Raw genomic sequence first — 21,805 nt, forward strand, 5'->3', positions numbered from 1 at the left:
CTTCTTGAGTTGGAGAGTGAAAAGTCAAGAAGATAAGCAGACCTTACTGTAAATTTACCATTCTTTTCCAGCCTCCACACAACCCTATCATCAACACTTCGTGTACTTAAAAGAATACTTAAAATGGCTTCTGCCTCCCAACAGGAACAACCTTCTAATTAAGCATTCCTTCCACCCTCCAGTTTGATCACGCAGGTCACCAACCTGCTGTACTTCATTAAATGCCAACACATTCTCAATTGGTTTATAATCAGGAAGCCCAGGCACCCAACAATCTGTCCAGATATTAACAGATACACCACTCCCTATTTGCCAATAGGGGCCCTGCTTTAGAAAGTCTCTTGTGGAGAATAAACTTCTCCAAGAATAAGAAGGAGAAGAAGCAGCTTCTGCCAACCAAAAAGAGGTATCCGGAAAATATTTTGCCTTAAAAATTCGAGCAACCAGAGAGCTAGGATTATTCACTACCCGCCAAGCTTGTTTAGCAAGCATGGCAGAATTAAAATTCGACAAACTTTGAAATCCTAAGCCACCCTCTTCCTTAGGATTACATAAAGCATTCCAAGTTTTCCAATGGATTTTTTTCTTGTTAAGAGTGCTGCCCCACCAAAATCGGGCACACATTTGTTCCAAATCATCACAGAAATTCTTCGTTAGTTGAAAGCCACTCATTGCATATGTAGGCAAAGCTTGAGCAACAACCCGAATTAGAATGTCTTTTCCTGCTCCAGTTAACATTTTCCCTTACCAATTTGCTAACTTCTTAGCCAAGTTATCCTTTATAAACTGAAAAGTAGAAGTCTTCTTCCTCCCAACGTAAGTTGGCAATCCCAAATACTTCTCATGATACTGAACTACCTCTACTCTGATAGGAGCATAAATGTGATAAATATAATGTGAAACCTTTATACTTTTCTTAGCTATTTCCTTTAAAAAGTCAATTTTAACTTTGTTTTCTTTTTAGGTAGTTCGTGGAGTGATTCAAGAAAAATAAGAGCTTAAAGAGAGAAACAAAGCCATGGATCATGAAGTAATGATGCAAAGGACCAAAATTGATCAACCTTTTGGCTGGAAATTACAAGGGAAGTCCACGAAATTTGTTGTGCAAAACAGTTGCTGCAAAGCAGAAACTGCAGTTTCAGAATCAGCTTTCTGGGAACGGTTTTGAGGAGCAATTATTGCACTCTTCCAGATGCACCTTTGCAGAAAAAGCCAGCTATCCTTGAAGAAATGATGTTATACTTCAACAAGAGCCAAAGAACTGGTCATAAGTGTCAACGAGGCAGTGGGAAATCTAAGTCGAAATATGCTTCCCGATAAGGCAGAAACTGTCAGCTTTTCACGAAACTTTTTGGGAGATCTTTTCCGGAGATTTTATTGGAGTTTTTCCAGAAGGTTGTTGATCAATTTAGAAGATGTGATGTCATAGAACAAGTGGGAGTCAAGAACCATCCAGAAACTTGTCAAGACAAAGTTGTTCCTTGTCCAAGAAGGAAGATTCAGAGATAGAAATTGAATCCTAGTCAAAACAGGGCATTTTGGCCGAGATTCTTCTTTGGACGGATTTCCAGGGCATTTTTGGAAGATTATTGCTGCTTCAAATATTAAGGAGAGTCCAAGAATAATTCTACAAGATTACAACAAGATTACCAAGGCTTGAAAATCATTTAATTGTGCACCAATTAAAGGAATCCTCAAGCAACAAGGGAAAGTTTTAAAAGCATTGTTGAAGAAGGAAACTAGGGCTGAACTTCTCCTATATATATTGAGCTTCTGCACACATTGAAGTGAACCACGCCTTTCACCTTCTCTTCTATCTCTCTTTCTCATTCATCCGCCATCATCTTTTTCTTCTTTTTCTCTATTTGTTTTATTTTGGTTTTTAAAACAATGTGTAACTAACTATCTTTTTGTTAGGGGCAAGGTTTGAAGCCCCAATTATGTAGAACATATGTTTGTTTAAATCTAGTTTCTTGATCTTTGGTGTGAATTGGTTGTTTATTTCTGCTTGATTGAAAACTTTTATGTGTTTATGTTCTTTGGGTCAACACTTAGGATATATGCATGTAATTGGAGCTAGGTTTAGAAAATAATTCACCTAATCGTCTTGTTTTCTAATCCACAAGAATGCAAGGCTTTGGACAAAGGCTGATGTTTTAAACAACTAGAATAGCATGCTAGGTAGGCGTTCCACACTAGACTGCAACTCTATAATCAATCGTTTCCATGAGATCTTAATGCTTCAAATGTGTTGACACTATATGTGTTGTTGATAGGATAGCGTTCTATACCTTGATTGCATGTTTGATAGGCTTAGCTATTGTGCGTTCACGTAGACTAAGTAATTAGGGAAACATTAATAAGGGACATGATCTGCTCCGACTTGTTTCTTGGTTGATTTCTGTTCATACCTTAGTAATTGAAACTAGGTTAACTTAACATTGTTCGAAAGTAGTTGGTGGTGGATTTCCGAGTCTCTAACGTCTTCTCCATATTGTTTTTCAAACTCTAAAATCGTTTTTGTTTTCTTATTTTCCTTTTATTTTCATAGGAACATAAAAACCCCAAATCTATTTCAACTTAGGATTGCAACGCACCCTTCTATCCCCATCTTGTCCTGCCATCTTTTTCCCTCTTTGACGTTTTTCTTTTTCTTAGTTTTGTTATTTGTTTTGTGCTTTAGTTAGTTTAGTTTTGTTTTCTTTTGTGTGAATTATAAAGTTACCCTCAATCCCCGGCTTGAACGATCCCTGCTTACTCTATATTGCTAACGACTACATCTTGCAGGGTTAAGTTGAGCGTCTATTTTGGGCGTATCATACTCCCAACAGGCTGGCAATTTCTTCTCTCATAAACTCTGAGACATTTTTACTAAATACAACCGAGCTCTTGTCAAAATTGACTAATTGACCCGAGGCTCTCCCATATATCTCAATAACTTCCTGAATTTGGTAACAATCTTCTAATGAAGCATTAGCGTAAAGCATGCTATCATCTGCAAATAGTAGATGATTTACAGGAGGAGCACCCCCACATACCTCAATACCAGGTAACAATCCAAGCATCTATTTTTGTTGCAATAGAGCTGAAAACCCTTCTGCTCCAAGAAGAAACAAATAAGGTGACAAAGGATCACCTTGTCTCAACCCTCTGCTAGGTGTAACCAAACCCCAGGGTTTGCCTCGAATTAAGAAAGAATATCTTACAGTGCTAACACACTGCATCACCATCTCAATCCAACGAGAGGCAAAACTGAAACTCTCCAACACCTTTCTGAGGAAACCCCACTCCATTCTATCATAGGCCTTACTAAGATCTAGTTTCAATGCCATGAAACCCTCAATGCCTTCCCTTTTGTTATGCACAAAATGTGCCACTTCATTTGCCACCAAAATATTGTCTGTAATTAATCTCCCAGGCACAAATGCACTTTGGTATGGGGAGATCAGAGAAGGAAGAATCACCTTCAGCCTATTAACAATAACCTTTGAACAAATTTTATAAATTACATTACATAATGCAATAGGCCTTAATTCAGACATATGTTCCGGATTACTCACCTTTGGAATAAGGCATATATGAGTAAAGTTGATCTGTTTCAACAACTGACCGGTATGCAGAAAGTTTTGCACAGCCTCAAAAACATCACCACCAATCGTATCCCAATAGTGTTGGAAGAATAGAGGAGGCATTCCATATGGCCCCGGTGACTTGGTTGGATACATCTGGAATAATGCACACTTCACCTCCTCTTGAGAATATGGTGCACATAAATGCTCATTCATAGTGTACCTACATGTGCCAGAACGAGCATAATTAGCTATAATGAGCCACGCTCATGGTACCGCCAGAGGTACCGACTCCCACCAAGGGGGTAACCTGCGAAGGCACGGCCAGGCGGGCTACCGCTCGAGCCCTGGATCGCCCCCAGATCACCGCTGACGCGCCGCGTCAAGATGGCATCAGAAGCTCCAGACGCTGGGAATCGAAGCACATCAGTCCCACATCGGAAACAAGAAGAAGATCAACCTCTTCCTCACCTATAAAAGGTTCTCTCCTCTCCCCTCATTAATTACGCAATTACTACTCATTTATTGTTATGCTGCCCATATACAGTGACTGACTTAGGCATCGGAGAAGTGAAAATCGCCCAACGCGGTCTCCCTCTGACGCCCTGTCTCTTGTGTTGCAGTAAACGGAAGTCATCTAATCCTCGGAGTAGTGGTCCGCCCACCGGACCCGAGTTAAACAAAGAGTCGGCTACTGCCGGACTTGAGCATTAACACATAGCTAGCGAAACACAAGGTTGTATTGCTTCCAAAGTAATATTCAACGCTTCCATATCAATATCAAAGGCAGAAACATAGAAGAAAAATAAGAAGTTACCACCTTCTCCCTCCTCGTTAAACAAGCCACAAAGAGTATTTTTCCTCTTTCAATTAGCAGCTTTTCGGTGAAAAAAATTGGTATTACGGTCCCCTTCCTTTAGCCATTGAACTTTGGACCTATGCTTCCAGAAACTTTCTTCCTGTGAAAGAAGTTGTTGTAGGGTTGCCAATAGTTGTTGCTTCTCCACTACAACGGCCTCTGTTAAATGGGCATCAATAAGCTCCTCCAGCCTTGCTCTAACTCCGAGCATCTGCAGTTGTCGACCCTTAAAAGCCCTCTTCTGCCATTTATCCAATGCCAGTCTAGTATAACTGATTTTTTGTGCTACTTGGTACATAGGAGATCCAGTAACATCCCTAGCCCATGCTTCACTCACCACACCATCACATTCAGCATTCTGTAGCCAATAAGCCTCAAATTTGAATCGATGGTGCCTTCCCTTCACAACCAATGGTGTTGTGCTTGCTTGCAGCAATATTGGAACATGATCAGAGTCACTTGGTGCTAGATGCCTTAACCTAGCATGAGCATATATGTTGAACCAAGCCGGCGTGCAAACAGCTCTATCTAGACAGAGTTGTGTCTCTGAATTCCACCAAGTTGATTGAGGTCCCTGAAACCCTAGATCAAGCAAGTCACCATACCCTAGGGCATCACGGAAGCCTCTCATTTGTCTCTCTGCTCGTACAGGACCTTCCAATTTTTCACTACTGTTGAGGATTTCATTAAAATCCCCAATCACCACCCATGGCAAAGCATCAATGTCGCTCAAATCCCGTAGTAATTGCCAGGAATTATCTCGCTCAGAAGTACGGGAAAAGCCATAAAAACCCGTCAATCTCCATCTAGGGTTACCAACACCACAGTCAACAAAAAGATCCATATGGTGCGCAGAAACTGTCCCAATCGTAGCCTGCACATCATCACACCAAAACATCCCCAATCCACCGAACTGGCCATCACTTAGCACCTCACAAGAGTGAGGACACCCTAATGCTGCATGAAGAGCAGCAAAATCAGATAACCGACTGATTTTGGTTTCACAAAGGAAAACAATTTGGGGACGATTTTGAGAGATAAGATCTTTCAAAGCCCTAGTAGTAGTGTCATTGCAGATGCCTCTCCAATTCTAACTAAGAATATCCAAATCCATGGAAGGAGATCTTGCTTTCTATAATTCTAGAAAGTAAACCCTAGCAGAGGCGTGCTAGGTCAATGTGGTTAGTTCAGTAACTCAAACTTAGAGACCAATATCTATGCATTTGCCAGACACATATTCTGGATTTACTTGAACAGTTTAACTATTTTTGTATTTTGCTTCTTTTTAGTTTTTTTCCTTTTCCATATAAAAACAGACAATTATTTCATTTTCTTTTCCTTTTTCATATCAATAACTAATTCATTTCCTTCTCTATAAAAAAATTTTGACCAAAATTCTATATATTTACTATGTTTAACTATTTTTGTATTTCAGATATTTATTTACGAATAAAAATTCTTATATTTTTGTTTTGTTATTATTTCTTCAAATCTTCTTCGTCTCAGATCATTAAAATCTCAGAAGCGATCCTATAAAAATAGTATAATTAGGAACAGCTAATTTCACCTCAAGTCGAGTAGACTGTAGACATATATCGATCTCGAGTCTGCATCATTTGTTCACCACTTCAACTAATGCAACCTGGCGGGAAGGAACTAGTCACCTGCATTTGCACGTGCCACCTACTATTATTTAGACTTTAGACTTGCTTCGGTAGTAGTGTAGTACTAGGTACCATTTTCACAGATCTAGAACATTGTCAAATATTCCACTCAGAGAAAACTATAATTCCATTAGAGTGTGTTTGGATGAGGGAAAAAATGATGGAATTTAATTGAAAGTGAGGATTTCATAATTCTTAAAAGTCAATTCCCTTGTTTGGCATTATCAGCTTGGTAATTTTGAATTTCTCTGTGGAAAAAAACGAAGGAATTCGTTATTTAAATTCCTCACTTCAATTTCCACCAAAATAGGTGTTATTTACGAATTCCTTTACAGTATTCAATTTTTATTTCCAAAACAAAACTTTTTTCTATTTTATCTTTTTATTTGTTTTAAACTTTCTTAATTTATTACACATTTCAAATCCTAAATAGATGCAACCAAACAATAGAAATTGTAATTAATGGAATTTTAGATTGATGGAGTTAAAAATTCCATCATTTATAAATTCCTACGGATTTTATAATTTTCTCATCCAAACGCACCGTTAGGGTGTGACTTGTGAGCTCTAGACAAGGTGGCCCGAAGTCCAATTACAGATCCAAAATTAAGATTTACATATTGGCCCAAGCCTGCATTATATACACAAGGATGAGAATCATGAGATGTTTTTCCCTTTTAAAAATATATGGTCTTTCGTGAAAAACGAATCAATAGTAATTCAATATCATTTGATTTAGTGATATTATTTCTTTCTTTGTAAGTAGAAATAATGAAAAAAAACTGAAGCAACTTTTAGCAAATAAAGCTCATTACAAATCATAATTGAGCTAACTTGTTAGAGTAAAACAAACAAAATGCTATGCCTTGTTTGTCTTGAAGGGAAAAAAAAACACCAATAAAATTGCGACAATTCTAAATTCTTAATCGATGAATCATGAACCCGAAAAATAGACTAGAACATAAGACTAGTCATCCATGATTTGGGTTTGGCCCGGCCCCTCTGACGTTTCCAGGCTGCTGTCGGACGGGTAGTGAAGCTATGGCCGTGAAAGTTCTTGGTTGGGGTTCTCCTTAAGGTTTTGCAAGTCGGCTTTCGGCTTCTAGTTTTGCTTGACTTCTCTGAGGCGGGTTGTCATGCGAAACAGTTTTGGAGGGCCTCGTCAGTGGCGGCTTCGTTTTGGTCGCATCGTGGGTCTGATACGATGGCGGCATAGATCGTGGGATGCTGGTCGATAGGGTGCTGCTTCGTGATGGCTGGTGTCTAAGCGATGTAGAGAGCAGCGGCTCAGGTCGGGGCGCTGTGGATCGCGGCTGTGCAGGTCAGGGCGATATGGATTGCGGCGGAGCTCTACCGGAACTGAGATGTGCGACAGGGAAGATGCAGGTGAAGACTGGGTTTGGGCCAAGCTGGGCTGCGGGAACATTGGGGGGAACCCTCCTTGGACTGTCTGTTTGGGCCAAAATTTGGGCTGCTTTAACTTTAGGCCCTTTAGTTTAGTCTTTTGATTACAATAATTCCCTATTTGTTTAGGGACCTATATATGCTTCTAGTTTTTTAGTAAGCATCATCGAGTCTAGTTTACTCGGCCTATTTACTATGTAGTAGTTAATAGTTTATAGGATCTCCTTATGAGCGTGGAACCGTCAAATCATGTATCACTGTGCTACTAGCTACCACAAACTCTTTATCTACACAGAGATGGTAGAGGGAGGATATGTAATGGTCCTTTCTGGCCTGAGATTTATTAATATATCGACATGATATTCTTCAAAAATTAGGTCGTGACACCAATATTATTATTAAAAAATAAAAACGAAACTCCACGGTTCGCAGAAATTGTCTTCTGACAAAAGTATGCAACTCTTCACTTGACCTCCCGATTTTTTTAAAGCCAAACTCCACAGTCTGGGCAAATGGACGTGTGGACTTGATTTGCTGAAATCCTAATTTCTATGAACTATCGATTATTACCATGTTATGATTCAGATTTGTGATTGGTTTGGGATGATGCTTTGGTCAGGGTCTAATGTTTGTAAAAGCAATTTTGTCTGGTCAGCTAAAACGTGGAATCCCAAAGCTTGAACATTTAAACAAAGCTCTTAGTTTTCTTGAATTTCTCTCTTCTTTTTGCTTTTGTCGATTTCTTTATTGTTAATGATTGGTGCTGGAGATGCAGTACGCGCGTAAACTCTACTTGGGATATGCTTGACCAGTTGATTGCTATGATTTCAATGAATTTGAGAATCTGAAGGTTCTGGTGTTGAATTGGTATAGGTTTGGAATTGCTTGATATATATATATATATATATATATATATATATATATATATATTTCCAATTACTTGTTGCTTTTGATTCCATGAATTAGATAGAGAATATGTTGTTGCGCACAAGTGTTGTTTATAAATTGATGCAAGTGTCTGGGACTTAATGTTTATTAGGGCCCATGGCAGAAAGAGTTTGGTTTGAGAAAAAGGGAGGTCAATGGAGAATTGAAGGTGGTATTCAGAGTAATAAAATTGGCCGTTTTTCATGCACGAGTCAAACACAAAAAAGCTCCAAATTCAGTTTTATTTATTTATTTTTATTTATAATAATATAGGTGCCACGACTTGATTGGCTAGTTAGAAGAGGGGTGAATGAGTTGGTTCGGGGATGAACCTAAGAATTGTCCTTTTAACCCAATCTCCCCACACGGAACTCGTCTGCCTCTGGCAATCCACCCTACCAACACATGATAGCAGCCGCTGCGAGCTAGGAAAGGAAGAAAGCCCTTTTGAGTCCATCAACGAGAGTTGATGAGAATGAGTGGTGACAATCGTTATGAGTAATCAGAGATTCTAAAAGAACACCACCGCTAGTCCTACTATATTCGATCAATTAATCCATGAGTTCGATGTCTGGATATATAAACAAAGGATTTTAAAACTCAATAGAGAAAGCCTGCAACAATAAACCTGTGGAGCTGTTCTGAGATCTGAAGTTTTCAAAAACGATAAGAAGGGCTGGCTGTTGTCACTGCCGCTTACCTAGAAACCCTAGGAATGTAAGAGGGCTGGTAAATATATAGATAATTAGAAACCCGACCATAACCCCATATACGTAGAATTAATGGTTTGGTCAGTCGAAGTTTCTAGTAGTAGTGATATGACCAATCAGCTACCATGTGGCCATAACACATAACAATTTAATTAGATAGGTTAATTAAATTACACAACGTGACCACGTCGTATCTAGAATTCTAAACTATTGTTTGTGCACAATGACAAACTATTGTTTTAGTACATAACTCCACACGAGTATGCATGATACGATTCCAAAGTGATTCATAAATTAGAGTTTCATGCACAGAGTGGAACAGTCGTGGGAAGCACCAAACCAACCCTACAAAGAGGTCAACGGTCAACAGACCAACTTCCACCTCCCCTAGAACTAACGGCCAAAATCACCATTAAAACACAAGATCAGAACATCTTCGATCTCCTAAAAATTAAACTCCACCCTATCCATACGTATTACAACTCCCTCAAATTCCTCCGAAAAACCCTCCTTCATTCATTTCCGTTCTTTGTTGCGGATCCAGATTCTTGACTCTCTCCCAATTCCATTCCCATTTTGTTACCGCTATTCAATTTGCTGAGATTTTTTTTTTTTGCCAAAAGAAAAAACAACAGTAAAGAAGAATTTTCCGATAATTATAGTTGGCCGGAGAGTATCATCGATAGGACTTGATGGAGAAAAACGCACAGGCGCCTGAAAAGTCCGCGAGCTTCCCGAGACAACATTCCGGCAAGAAGAACATATTTTCAGGCCCCACCACACCAAAACACCGCTATGAAACAATCGACGAAGAAGAGACCGAAGAGAAAGAAGGTGGCGCCGATGAAGACCCTAATGTCCCTGTCATGAGCTACGATGAAGTCCTTGAAGAGGTCGATTGCTTCTACGTGCTCTTGTCCGAATCCGTCGAAGAAAAAAGGGACCCACCAAAGGTTCCCGGGTCGGTGGAGAGGCTCTGCAAAACCCTCGACTCCAAGATAAAAAAATTCGGCAAAGGCTTGGCGAGGTTCGGAGAAAACGAGGCCGAAGACTCGTCGTTCACGCAGGCGGTGGTTAGGGTTTCCAAGATCTCGATCAAGTTGGGGGATATCCCTTCCAACTCGGCAACTGCAGAGACGTTAAACCGGACCAGTGCGGTTCTGCAACGTGCCATGGCCGCATTGGACGAAGAGTTCCGCAGCCTTCTGAGTCAAGAAGAGAATAATAATAATAACAATAAAACGGACTCTAACCCTAGCTCTGAGCAGAGCCGGTCTCAGAAGCTAACTGCCAAGCTCTCCTCCTTCAACAATAACAATAACGATTCGGATCGGAAGCCAACGGAAGCAACCGAACCGGACCCATTGGAAGAGTTCCCGTCGTTTTCGCCGGAGAGCATAGTCGCCATGGAAAAAATAGCCAGCACAATGATCGCCTCGGGTTACGAGAACGAGTGCTGCATGATCTACAGCATTTCCCGGCGAATCGCATTCAAATCGGCGCTCAACGATCTCGGATACGAAAACATCAGCATTGACGATGTCCAGCGAATGCAGTGGGAGGCTCTCGAAGGAGAGATCGCCACGTGGATCACCGTCGTCAAGACGTGCTCCACCATTCTCTTCACCGGCGAGCGGAAGCTCTGCGACGCAGTCTTCGCCTGCCACTCCTCCATATCTGACAACATGTTCTGCAACATGGCGCGCGGTGTCGTCATCCAGCTCTTTAACTTCGCCGACGCCGTCGTGCTGACGAAGCGGTCGGCGGAGAAGCTGTTCAAGATATTGGACATGTATGAGTGCCTCCGCGATCTTGTCCCGGCTATTAAAAGCTCATATGCAGAGGAGGTTGCCAAGGACCTAATCTCGGAGGCCGAGGCGGCCATGAACCGTCTCGGCGAAGCAGCCGTGAGCATTTTCTGTGATCTAGAGAATTCTATCAAGTCCGATAACGGAAGAACTCCGGTGCCAAGTGGCGCGGTTCACCCCTTGACACGTTACGTCATGAATTATGTGAAGTACGCCTGTGAGTACAAGGACTCACTGGAAGAGGTGTTTCAGCAAAACCATGACACAAAAGGAAGCAGCGGAAATAACACCCCCGGAACGACGCCGTCCTGGTCTCCGTTTCAGTTGCAGTTAATTACCGTTATGGACATGTTGGACGCGAATTTGGACATGAAGTCCAAGCTGTATAGGGATTCTGCATTACGGTACATTTTCTTGATGAACAACGGTAGGTATATCATGCAGAAGGTGAAGGGTTCTAACGAGATTCACCAATTGATGGGCGACAAGTGGTGTAGAAAGCGGTCGACGGACTTGAGAGGGTACCATAAGAATTACCAGAGGGACACATGGAGCAAGGTGTTGCGGTGCCTGAACCATGAGGGTTTGCAAGTGAACGGGAAGGTGTCGAAGCCGGTGCTGAAGGAGAGGTTCAAAAGCTTCAATGCTATGTTCGATGAGATACACAAGACGCAGAGCACGTGGGTTGTGAGCGACGAGCAGCTTCAGTCGGAGCTTAGGGTTTCGGTGTCTGCAGTAATGATTCCGGCGTACAGGTCCTTCTGGGGGAGGTTCAAGCAGTACTTGGATTCCGGGAGGCAAACGGAGAAGTATATAAGGTATCAACCGGAAGATATTGAGAATATGATTGATGACTTGTTTGATGGGAACCCTACTTCTATGGTGAGAAGGAGATGAACTACTGAGTAGGCATTTGTCATGCTAGCTGGTACTGTTGGGAAATTTGAAATTAAGTTTCTGTTTTTGTTGTATCCTTATTTTCAGTTTGGAACACAAATTAAAACTATATGTTGGAATTATTTGACTTCGATCGTAGAATCTTACAGGAATTTTTGTAGCATGCATGCATGTAATTAATTATTTTGTATCATTTTCAAGTGGAGCTCTTCCAGGGACAGAATGTTGAAAGCTTATGAAAGCCTTAGAAGTGATACTGAATATTCAAATAGAGCTTTGCTAGGGTAATAACTTATCCTTGGACTACCGATATTTCCATTGAACCATTGAGGATGGTGTCTTTTAATAATCAGTGATTAATTAGTTGGAATATCATACGTGCATGGCACGAATGCAGTCAAGTTTTCAATTGAGATAATTGCGGACGATTTCAGTCACTATATATAAAGAGTTGAATCCTTTCCAAAAAAAAAAAGAACAGAGAAGGAAAAAGAGAGTTGATCGAATTGGATTATTGTTAAGATCTGTCAAGAATGTACGTGGCTTGTGATCACGATATACAGGTTCTCTAAGCACTTATTTAAAAGTTAACGGGGTGTATGAAGGATATATATATATATATATATATATATATGTTAAAAAGTATTGACTTACTTTGTAGAGAGTAAGAAACGTATGAAGAGAGATGAGGGGAAAATAGAGAAGTGTATTATTCAGTCTTAGAGGTCTCCCTTATATAGAGGTAGGGTTTATATGATAAGTGTTTAAACTATTGATATATTACATGTAGGTTCCTAACCAATAACGTGGACAGCCACATAAGAAATAATATTTACAACACTCCCCCTTGGATGTCCACCAATTGATGATGGCATTGGACGCGCTTATTGTTGCCTCGTTAAAAAATCTTGCCAGGTAACAAAAACCTAGTGGGATAAAAATAACCCTGGTCGAAGGACAAAAAGAGCACAACGCGCATATGTCCTAGGTAGCATGTTTCTTGATGCTCCCCCTGATTGCAATCTCCCCCTGATCTTTGCATGCGTCGCTTGATAGCTTCGAGAGTCGTCTCAATCCGATCCCTTCCACTAACTTCTGGAAAGTACACTTAGGTAGAGATTTGGTGAATAAATCAGCCAAGTTTTCGTCGGATCGAATTTGCTTCACTGCAATTTCTTGATTCTTCTGAAGCTCATGAGTGTGAAAGAACTTTGGTGCGATATGCTTAGTCTTGTCACCTTTGATGAATCCTTCTTTAATCTGAGCAATACAAGCAGTATTGTCTTCATACATGACTGTTGGTTTGTCAGTTACTGAAGGTAAATCACAGGTGCTTCGAATGTGGCGAATCATGGATCTTAACCAAAAACATTCTCAGCCAGCCTCATATAAAGCAATTATTTCTGAATGATTAGAGGAAGTTGCCACGAGTGTTTGCTTAGATGATCGCCATGAAATTGCTGTGTCTCCACAAGTAAAAACATATCCTGTTTGAGAGCGACCTCTATGCGGATCAGAGAGATATCCTGCATCAGCATATCCAACAATCGTGGAATTATCAACAGATTTATTTGTATAGAATAAATCCATATCTGTTGTACCACGAAGGTAGCGTAAAATGTCTTTTACGCCCTTCCAATGGCGTGATGTTGGAGCAGAGCTATATCTTGCCAATACGCTAACTGCAAATGCAATGTCTGGTCTTGTACATTGCGCCAAATAAAGAAGGGCACCAATAGCACTAAGATATGGTACTTCTGGACCAAGGATAATTTCGTCATCTTGTCTTGGACGAAATGGATCTTTCATAGTGTCAAGACTCCGAACAACCATTGGGGTACTCAGTGGGTGAGCCTTTTCCATACCAAATCTCTTCAGAATTTTTTCTGTATAAGCAGATTGATGGACAAGAATCCCACTATCCAAATGCTCAATTTGCAGCCCGAGGCAATACCTTATTTTTCCAAGGTCTTTCATTTCAAATTCTTTCTTTAAAAATTCAGCAGTTTTTCCAAGTTCTGAAGAACTTCCAATCAGATTCATGTCATCGACATAAACTGCGACTATTGCAAAACCAGAATTTGATTTCTTAATGAACACGCAAGGACATATAGGATCATTGACATATCCTTCCTTAAGTAGATACTCACTGAGGCGGTTGTACCACATTCGTCCAGATTGCTTCAATCCATATAAGGATCGTCTCAGTTTGATTGAGTACATACTGCGTGGTTTTGCAGTTGCTTCAGGCAACCTAAGTCCTTCTGGGACTTTCATGTAGATATCAGTATATAACTCACCGTATAGGTATGCAGTAACAACATCCATAAGACGCATATCAAATTTTTCTGAAACTACTAAACTTATTAGATAGCGGAATGTGATAGCATCCATTACAGGATAATATGTTTCCTCATAATCTATCCCAGGCCTTTGTGAAAAACCTTGCGCAACAAGTCGCGCCTTATATCTTGCAATCTCATTTTTCTCATTACGCTTTCTCACAAATACTCATTTATATCCAACCGGTTTGACATTGGGTGGTGTTTGGACAACAGGTCCGAAAACACTGCGTTTTTCTAGAGAATTTAATTCAGTTTGGATTGCATCTTTCCATTTGAGCCAGTCATGTCTCTGTCTACATTCATTAACAGAGCGAGGTTCAGTGTCATCGCCTTTTATTATTTCAGTAGCTACTGCGAATGAGAATATATTGTCTATGATCATATCTCGAAGATCCCACAACTCATTAGTGTACACATAGTTTACGGAAATTTCCTTATTTTCAGGTACCTGAGCCTCTTCATGGGCTGGTGTCTCACCAATGTCATTTTCCTCTTCTGTAGTCACAGAATCATGAATTGTGGATCGGACATTAATGTCTTGGCCAATATTCTCTTCAGGGGCGATTTCATTAGGATTCAGATGTGCCTTTGTTTTCCTCTTTCTAGGAACTGAATCTTTTGAACCTACAGGTCTGCCACGCTTCAGGCGTGCAGCAGATGGCTCATTGGCCGCCACATTATTTTGTCCAATTTGGACATTAATTCTTGCCGGTGCATTTATTGCTGGGATATGTGATCTTGTCACTTTTGCTATGTCAGTGAAAGCATCAGGCATTGTGTTAGCAATATTTTGAAGGTGCAGAATCCTTCGTACTTCAATTTCACTTTCTTTAGTACGAGGATCAAGATGAGATATAGTAGGTACAATCCACATTAATTCACGACGTTCATTTGGAACAGTCTTATCTCCCCCTAACGGCGGGAATATTGTCTCATCAAAATGGCAATCTGCAAACCGTGCGGTGAAGGTATCACCCGTCATGGGTTCTAAATACCGAATAATGGATGGTGAATCAAAACCAATGTAGATTCCCAATCGACGTTGAGGGCCCATTTTTGTTCGTTGTGGCGGTGCAATAGGCACATAAACAACACAACCAAATGTTCGAAGATGGGAGATATTGGGCTGGCTCCCAGAAACAAGTTGTAATGGGGAATATTGATGGTTGGCTATGGGCCTTAACCGAATTAAAGCTGCTGCATGCAAAATTGCATGTCCCCATGCAAAAACTGGCATCTTTGTTTTCATTAGCAAAGTGCGAGCTATTATTTGAAGTCTCTTAATAAGTGCTTCTGCCAAACCATTTTGTGTATGAACATGAGGAACTGAATGTTCAATTTCAATTCCCATAGACATGCAATAATCATCAAACGTTTGAGATGTAAATTCACCAGCATTGTCTAAACGAATGGACTTGATAGAGTAGTCCGGGAATTGAGCTCATAATTTAATTATCTGAGCAAGTAGTTTGGCAAATGCCACATTACGGGTAGACAAGAGGCAAACATGTGACCATCTTGTAGAGGCATCAACTAGGACCATAAAATATCGAAATGGTCCACAAGATGGGTCAATAGGTCCACAAATGTCCCCTTGAATTCTTTGTAGAAAAGATGGGGATTCGATATCTATCTTTGCATAAGATGGTTTAACCACCAATTTCCCTTGTGAGCAGGCTTTGCAAGGGTTGCTTGACAAAACAATATGTTTAGTCATCAATGGATGTCCATTGGAATTTGTAATGATCCTACGCATCATGGTGGATCCAGGGTGACCCAAACGGTCATGCCAAAGCATAAATGTATGTTGATTTTTGAACTGCTGGTTCACAACATGGTATGCCTCAATTGGTTGAATGGTTGTGTAATACAACCCAGATGATAGGGCAACCAATTTTTCCAATATATGCTTTTGGCAGTTTTTATTGGATGTAATGCAAAGATATTCCACATGATTATCATTTGTGGTCTCAATGTGGTATCCATTTAAACGGATATCTCTAAAACTGAGGAGATTTCTTCTGGATCTCGAAGAGTATAAAGCCTCTTGAATGGACAATTGAGTTCCATTGGGTAGCCTAATGTGGGCTCTTCCAGAGCCTTCAATCACGTCTGCAGGACCTGAGATAGTAGTCACATTGGCTTTAGAAGGTGTTAAAGTGGAGAAATAAACCCGATCGCGAAGGATCGTATGTGTGGTGGCACTGTCAGCAAGACATATTTCTTCTCCATCCTTCATAAGTTGAGAGCATACAAAATCCATGTTCATGCCTTCATAAAAGAAATAATAATAATAATTAATTAATTAGTCTGACTAAGGCAATAAAACATGATATTATAGATCATTTATAGATAAAAACAATTTAGTCATTCATTTGGGTACGAGAGAAAAAAAAAAATATATATATATATATATATATATATATATATATATACCCATCATAATTCCTTTTTGCAAACTGACGTCAAAAAAATAGATGCATCATAGACCACATGCAATTTAATTAATGAGCTCCAGAAAAAAATAGGGAGGCCCCTTATGCAATTTAATTAATGCATCATAAACCACATGATAGAGCAAAAAGTATCCAGAAAAAAACTTCTTTTTATTGCCTTGCAAAATATCTAGGAACAAACCAAACTAAAAAAAATCAGAGGCCTAAACAAAAGGTGACTAATGTAGAAAGAAAATAAAAAAAAGCCTAAACATAGGCTGACAACTAGTAGTCGTCAAGAATTCCACCACTGGTCATATCATCAAAATTGCTTCCATTGTTCGCAAAAAAATCTGAGACATCGAGCGGAGTAATGTCTATAGGCTCAGATGAATCCCAAGGGTCAGAGTGGTCAATGTAGTTTGTCTCCACATGTTTCTTTTTCAAGGAAGCTTTGTAGAGGGCCACCAAATGGTCTTCTACACGACAGGTGCGAGCCCAATGGCCTTTACCACCACATCTAAGACAAACATTGTCTTCATTTTTATGAGGTTTGATCATCTGACCATTTCCTTTAGTAATCTTGGCATTGTTCCTTGGGCCCAACTGCTGGTTGTAGCCCCCACGAGCTTGGCCATTTTGTCGACCCTGACCACGTCTATGACCACGGTTACGGGCTTTGCCATGCCTTCCACCACGTCTATTGCCATAACCACTAGTAAAAGTAGCATTCGCTTCAGGGAATGGTTGTGATCCTGTAGGGCCAGACTGATGGTTCTTCATTAAGAGCTCATTGTTTTGCTCAGCCACCAGAAGACAAGAGATGAGATCAGAATATTTGGTGAATCCTCTTTCTCTGTATTGCTGCTGTAAGACCATATTGGAGGCATGAAAAGTGGAGAAGGTCTTTTCAAGCATTATGGCCTGAGTTACAGTTTCTCCACAAAGATTCATTTGGGAGGTGATCCTGAACATGGCAGAATTATAATCTATCACAGAACTGTAATCTTGAAGGCGCAGATGCGTCCATTCATAACGTGCTCTAGGGAGCACAACAGTCTTTTGGTGAGCGAACCTATCTGCCAAACCTGTCCATAGCTCAAGTGGGTCTTTGACAGTTAAGTACTCGTCCTTCAATCCCTGATGGAGATGGTGGCGCAGAAAAATCATAGCCTTAGCTTTATTCTGCGGGGACGCTGAGTTTCCTTCCTTGATTGTAGGCCCAAGGTTTTGGGCTTCGAGATGAATCTCTGCATCAAGGGCCCAAGACAGGTAGTTCTTGCCAGAGATGTCAAGGGCGACAAAATCCAATTTTGCCAAATTCGTCATTTTCCTGCCACAATGAGGATGAGGTATGTTAGGATCCATGTATAGTGTTAGAACTACAGGTTCTTAACAAATAAGTAATCAATATCGAAACTTCAGGTTCGAAAAAAAAAATGAACATTGGATCGCAATTATATACACGAAGCTTCAGGTTCGTGGTCTTATGATTAGAACTTCAGGTTCTAAAATTCCGTATTTTTGAACTTCGGGTTCAAACAGATATGTACTCGAAACTTCTGGCTCGAGTAGCAGTAGTGAAACTTCAGGTTCACTTGTATTATGAATATTAAGTATGTTTAATTGATAAAACATATAAGATAAATTTAATTAAATAAATATCAGATATGCTATAAGGAATGAAACAGCAAAAATATATCCATTATGTTAACAACATATACCTCATATATATATATATATATATATATATGTATATGTATATGTATACAGGAACATGCGATTAGAGAATCATATGAAACCATATATATATAGCTAGATAAGTGCGATTAGAGAATCATAGCTAGTAAACCATATAAGTATAAAGGAACGTGTTTGTGAAGCAGGATACACTACTAGAATTCTGTTCATTTACATCAGTCCAGAACCTATGTAAAACTAAATTCTGACCGATGTCTTTGTGGCTGATGTAAAAGATATAGACATCAGTATAAGCGCGTTTTTAACTGATGTCCCAAACAACAATCAATATCGATTCTAAAAAACAAATCGATGTATAATCATTATAATCATCATAATCTTATATGTTAACTTTATTTAATTCTTCAAATTTTCACATTTTATGCTTTATAAAGTATATCTCGAACAATACTTAAGTGAACATTTAAATCGATTTCAATTTCAGAATTGATGTCTAATACACTCGTAGACATCAGTCTCCAAAAATTTTTGTTTGTTCGTGTCCATTTTTATGTGCATCTTGCCGCCTTATTCTCCTGAGAACGATGTATGTACCTTTAGGCAACATCAGTTAATCTATTAAGAGTGATGTTTTATGTTACTAGGAACATCGCTTTTCGTTTGTTGAAACGATGTCTAGTAGTTTTGTAGACATCATTTTTGGGTGACATTTTGATATGTTCATAATCATGAGACATCAGTCCAGTTTTAGGTACTGATTTGTAATCTCTGAATTGACATCGTTTTCTTTGACATTAGTGTTTTGTTTCCCATTTATATACATTAGTTCATATATATAAGAATGATGTGCAAATAATCATCTAGCTGGTGGTGGTTGGAAAAGATCTAGAAATACATTTCTCATCATCCAAAAATTAGGGCTTTCCATTAATTTTCTCATCTTCATTCATGATTCTACATAATTCACAAAATAAAACCCCAAAACCTACAAAGGCTAGCCCATAAACATAATAGCAACCAACTATATCAGTTCTACATATATACACCAAACTTTCCTTCAAAGCAAAAACTAGCTAGCCTTACTCAAAAATTTCTTCGTAGCCACAAGTCCTACACCCAACTCTGTATATAATCAGCCACTTCAATGCGCATCTCGTCAATTTGAGCTTGGCTATATGATTTGCGCGTCTTTACCGCCCACTAGAAATGTATTAAAGAACATAAGTCACAATGGGGCTAAACAAGCTAATACTTAATTAAACCAAAATGTTCTTCATAATAATGCATATGCCACTAAACTATCAAAGGAAAGCTAATCAGCACGACAATATAGCTAATTAGCAAATATACCCCCAGTTCAAAGTTTCAACTTCTCAGCCACAAGCAAGTTCCAAATGATTCAAAGGCTCACTAACATTAATAATCAAATTCTCAGCAATCTATATAATTTCCTAACTCTACAAAGCATTACCAGCTATATATTCAATCCAAAATGCATGAACATCACCTACAAATTCTTATTTCCATACTCCTAGATGCAGGTAACCATCAATATTTCCAAAGGTAACGAGTATATAGTACCTACCGAGAAGATGTTGCATTAGCCTCCATGCTTTCAGTTTTCCGTCGGCTGTTCCCCACGTTTAAGAGTTCAAGGATCTTATCAGCTGACTGAACCTGAATTAGTGGCACATGTCATAAAGGATCAGTGAAAATTCTGCCCATAGTACAGACATAGTTGCCCTTGAATTAACACATGCTGTTGCTTACTGTAATATAAAAACCAAATTATTTTAAGAAAAACATTTGATATATAAGGTAGAATGGCAGATTGATAACACTTGTGGAAAGTTAAATGGGATGCAACTAAGTGGCCAAGTGTGGACCTTTATACACCTGAGGCCAGCAACAATGATTCCTTGCTCTGGATCCTCTCTGAGTTCCAAATGGCCGGATGACTTTTCAAGCAAATCATAGATAACCTATATTTGATGAAATTAGAATATTTACACATTTTTCTACGAGAATAGAGGTAAGGCATAATAAATTAAATTTTCATAACACATTGCATGACCCACTTCATTATAGACTTCAAGATAGGAGCAGGTAACTTCAAATTCATCAGAGCTCTTGTCCTTTTTTATCAGATCAAATATTGTATGCAAACTGAGAACCATGAGCCCGGGATCATTTTATGTCCCCACCATTGTATATATTTTACCACTGAAACCAGAAAGACAAAGATGTAAGACATAATGGAGAATATTTATCAAGTGATCGACAATGCAAATGACAAAAAAGCATGGTGAAATCACAAAATCAGAAGAATACTTGCACATTGGACATTGACCTCAGAACTCAGACAAACACTCCCAAAAAGTAAATTAGTCACACATGCAATGAACAGTTATTTGAGCATAAACGCAAACTACCTCAGCTCATATGGAGAGCATAAAGATGAAAATGAAACACAAGAATACATGTTCTTAGTACCTTCCCGTAGAACCATACGCAAACATAGTTGCATTGAGACCATGAACAACCCCAGAGATCACGGACGATATGCATTTTGTGTTGACATCCTGTATACATATATAAAACACAGTCAGAAGAATAACTCCAATCACAGCTACCAGAAATCAACAACTACATCTTCTGTGGTTTACGCTAAATTTCAAGAATCAATTTACCAAATTAGTACAGTCAGGATCGAATGCATGATCAAAGCAATACTTCTTCTCCTTGGTTCGATTCTGTATCCTCTCCAGAATTGATAACGTCAGGCCATGCAAGCTGCACAGTCATGTAAACTAATTGCAAAAGTTCTTTCTACTAAGTCAAAAGTTGAAAGGAAAAGATTAGAACTTGCCTGAAGCACAACAGAATTGATAACGTCTGCATATCTAACAGCTAAGTTCCATGAAATTAAACAATATCACCAAATACACACACACACACACACACACACATAAACAAACCTTTGCTTGAGAAAGCTCATATATTTCCAGGAATAGCTGCTTTGGAAGCTCTTCTAACGATTGCACCTCTGCTTCCATGTTATATATATATATATATATATATATATATATATATAGAGAGAGAGAGAGAGAGAGAGTATTAGGGAGATAAACTGAATAAAACAACTATGGAAATTCATTATATAGAAATGAAATAATGATGATCCTCTGAAAACTTAATAATACAACAACATATTTTGATTGTTTTAGATGCATGCAAGTAACTTGGCTATAAAAGTATAAAAATTAGAAACGATCAAATTCTACAAGAAAAATATGCAGTACGTATTCTATTCTAAGGAAAAACATAAAGATACCAACCTTGCTCCTTTTGATCCGCTTGCATAGATCACACAACAGTGCCAATAATTCTTTTAAAGAAAATTCTAGCTTTAATTTTTGCAACATATAAATTTAATAAGGCAAAACCAGGACTTGGGTTTATAAACAATGCTAGTGACTAGAAAGT

The 21,805-nt window shown here is 39.2% G+C and overlaps 1 protein-coding gene across 1 annotated transcript; it reads left to right on the plus strand.

The window, feature by feature from the left end:
* The first annotated feature begins 9,527 nt into the window (after positions 1 to 9,527).
* LOC112199564 (exocyst complex component EXO70B1) lies at positions 9,528 to 12,057 on the plus strand. The gene has a single exon (XM_024340564.2). The coding sequence runs from the start codon at positions 9,826 to 9,828 to the stop codon at positions 11,836 to 11,838; it is 2,013 nt and encodes a 670-aa protein (XP_024196332.1). The 5' UTR covers positions 9,528 to 9,825; the 3' UTR covers positions 11,839 to 12,057.
* The last annotated feature ends 9,748 nt before the right edge of the window (positions 12,058 to 21,805 follow it).

This window comes from Rosa chinensis, chromosome 4, assembly GCF_002994745.2.
Source record: "Rosa chinensis cultivar Old Blush chromosome 4, RchiOBHm-V2, whole genome shotgun sequence".
In the NCBI taxonomy this organism is placed as follows: Eukaryota; Viridiplantae; Streptophyta; class Magnoliopsida; order Rosales; family Rosaceae; genus Rosa; species Rosa chinensis.

Coding starts and splice junctions, on each gene's coding strand:
- LOC112199564 (XM_024340564.2), top strand. CDS start 9,826: ATGGAGAAAAACGCACAGGCGCCTGAAAAGTCCGCGAGCTTCCCGAGA.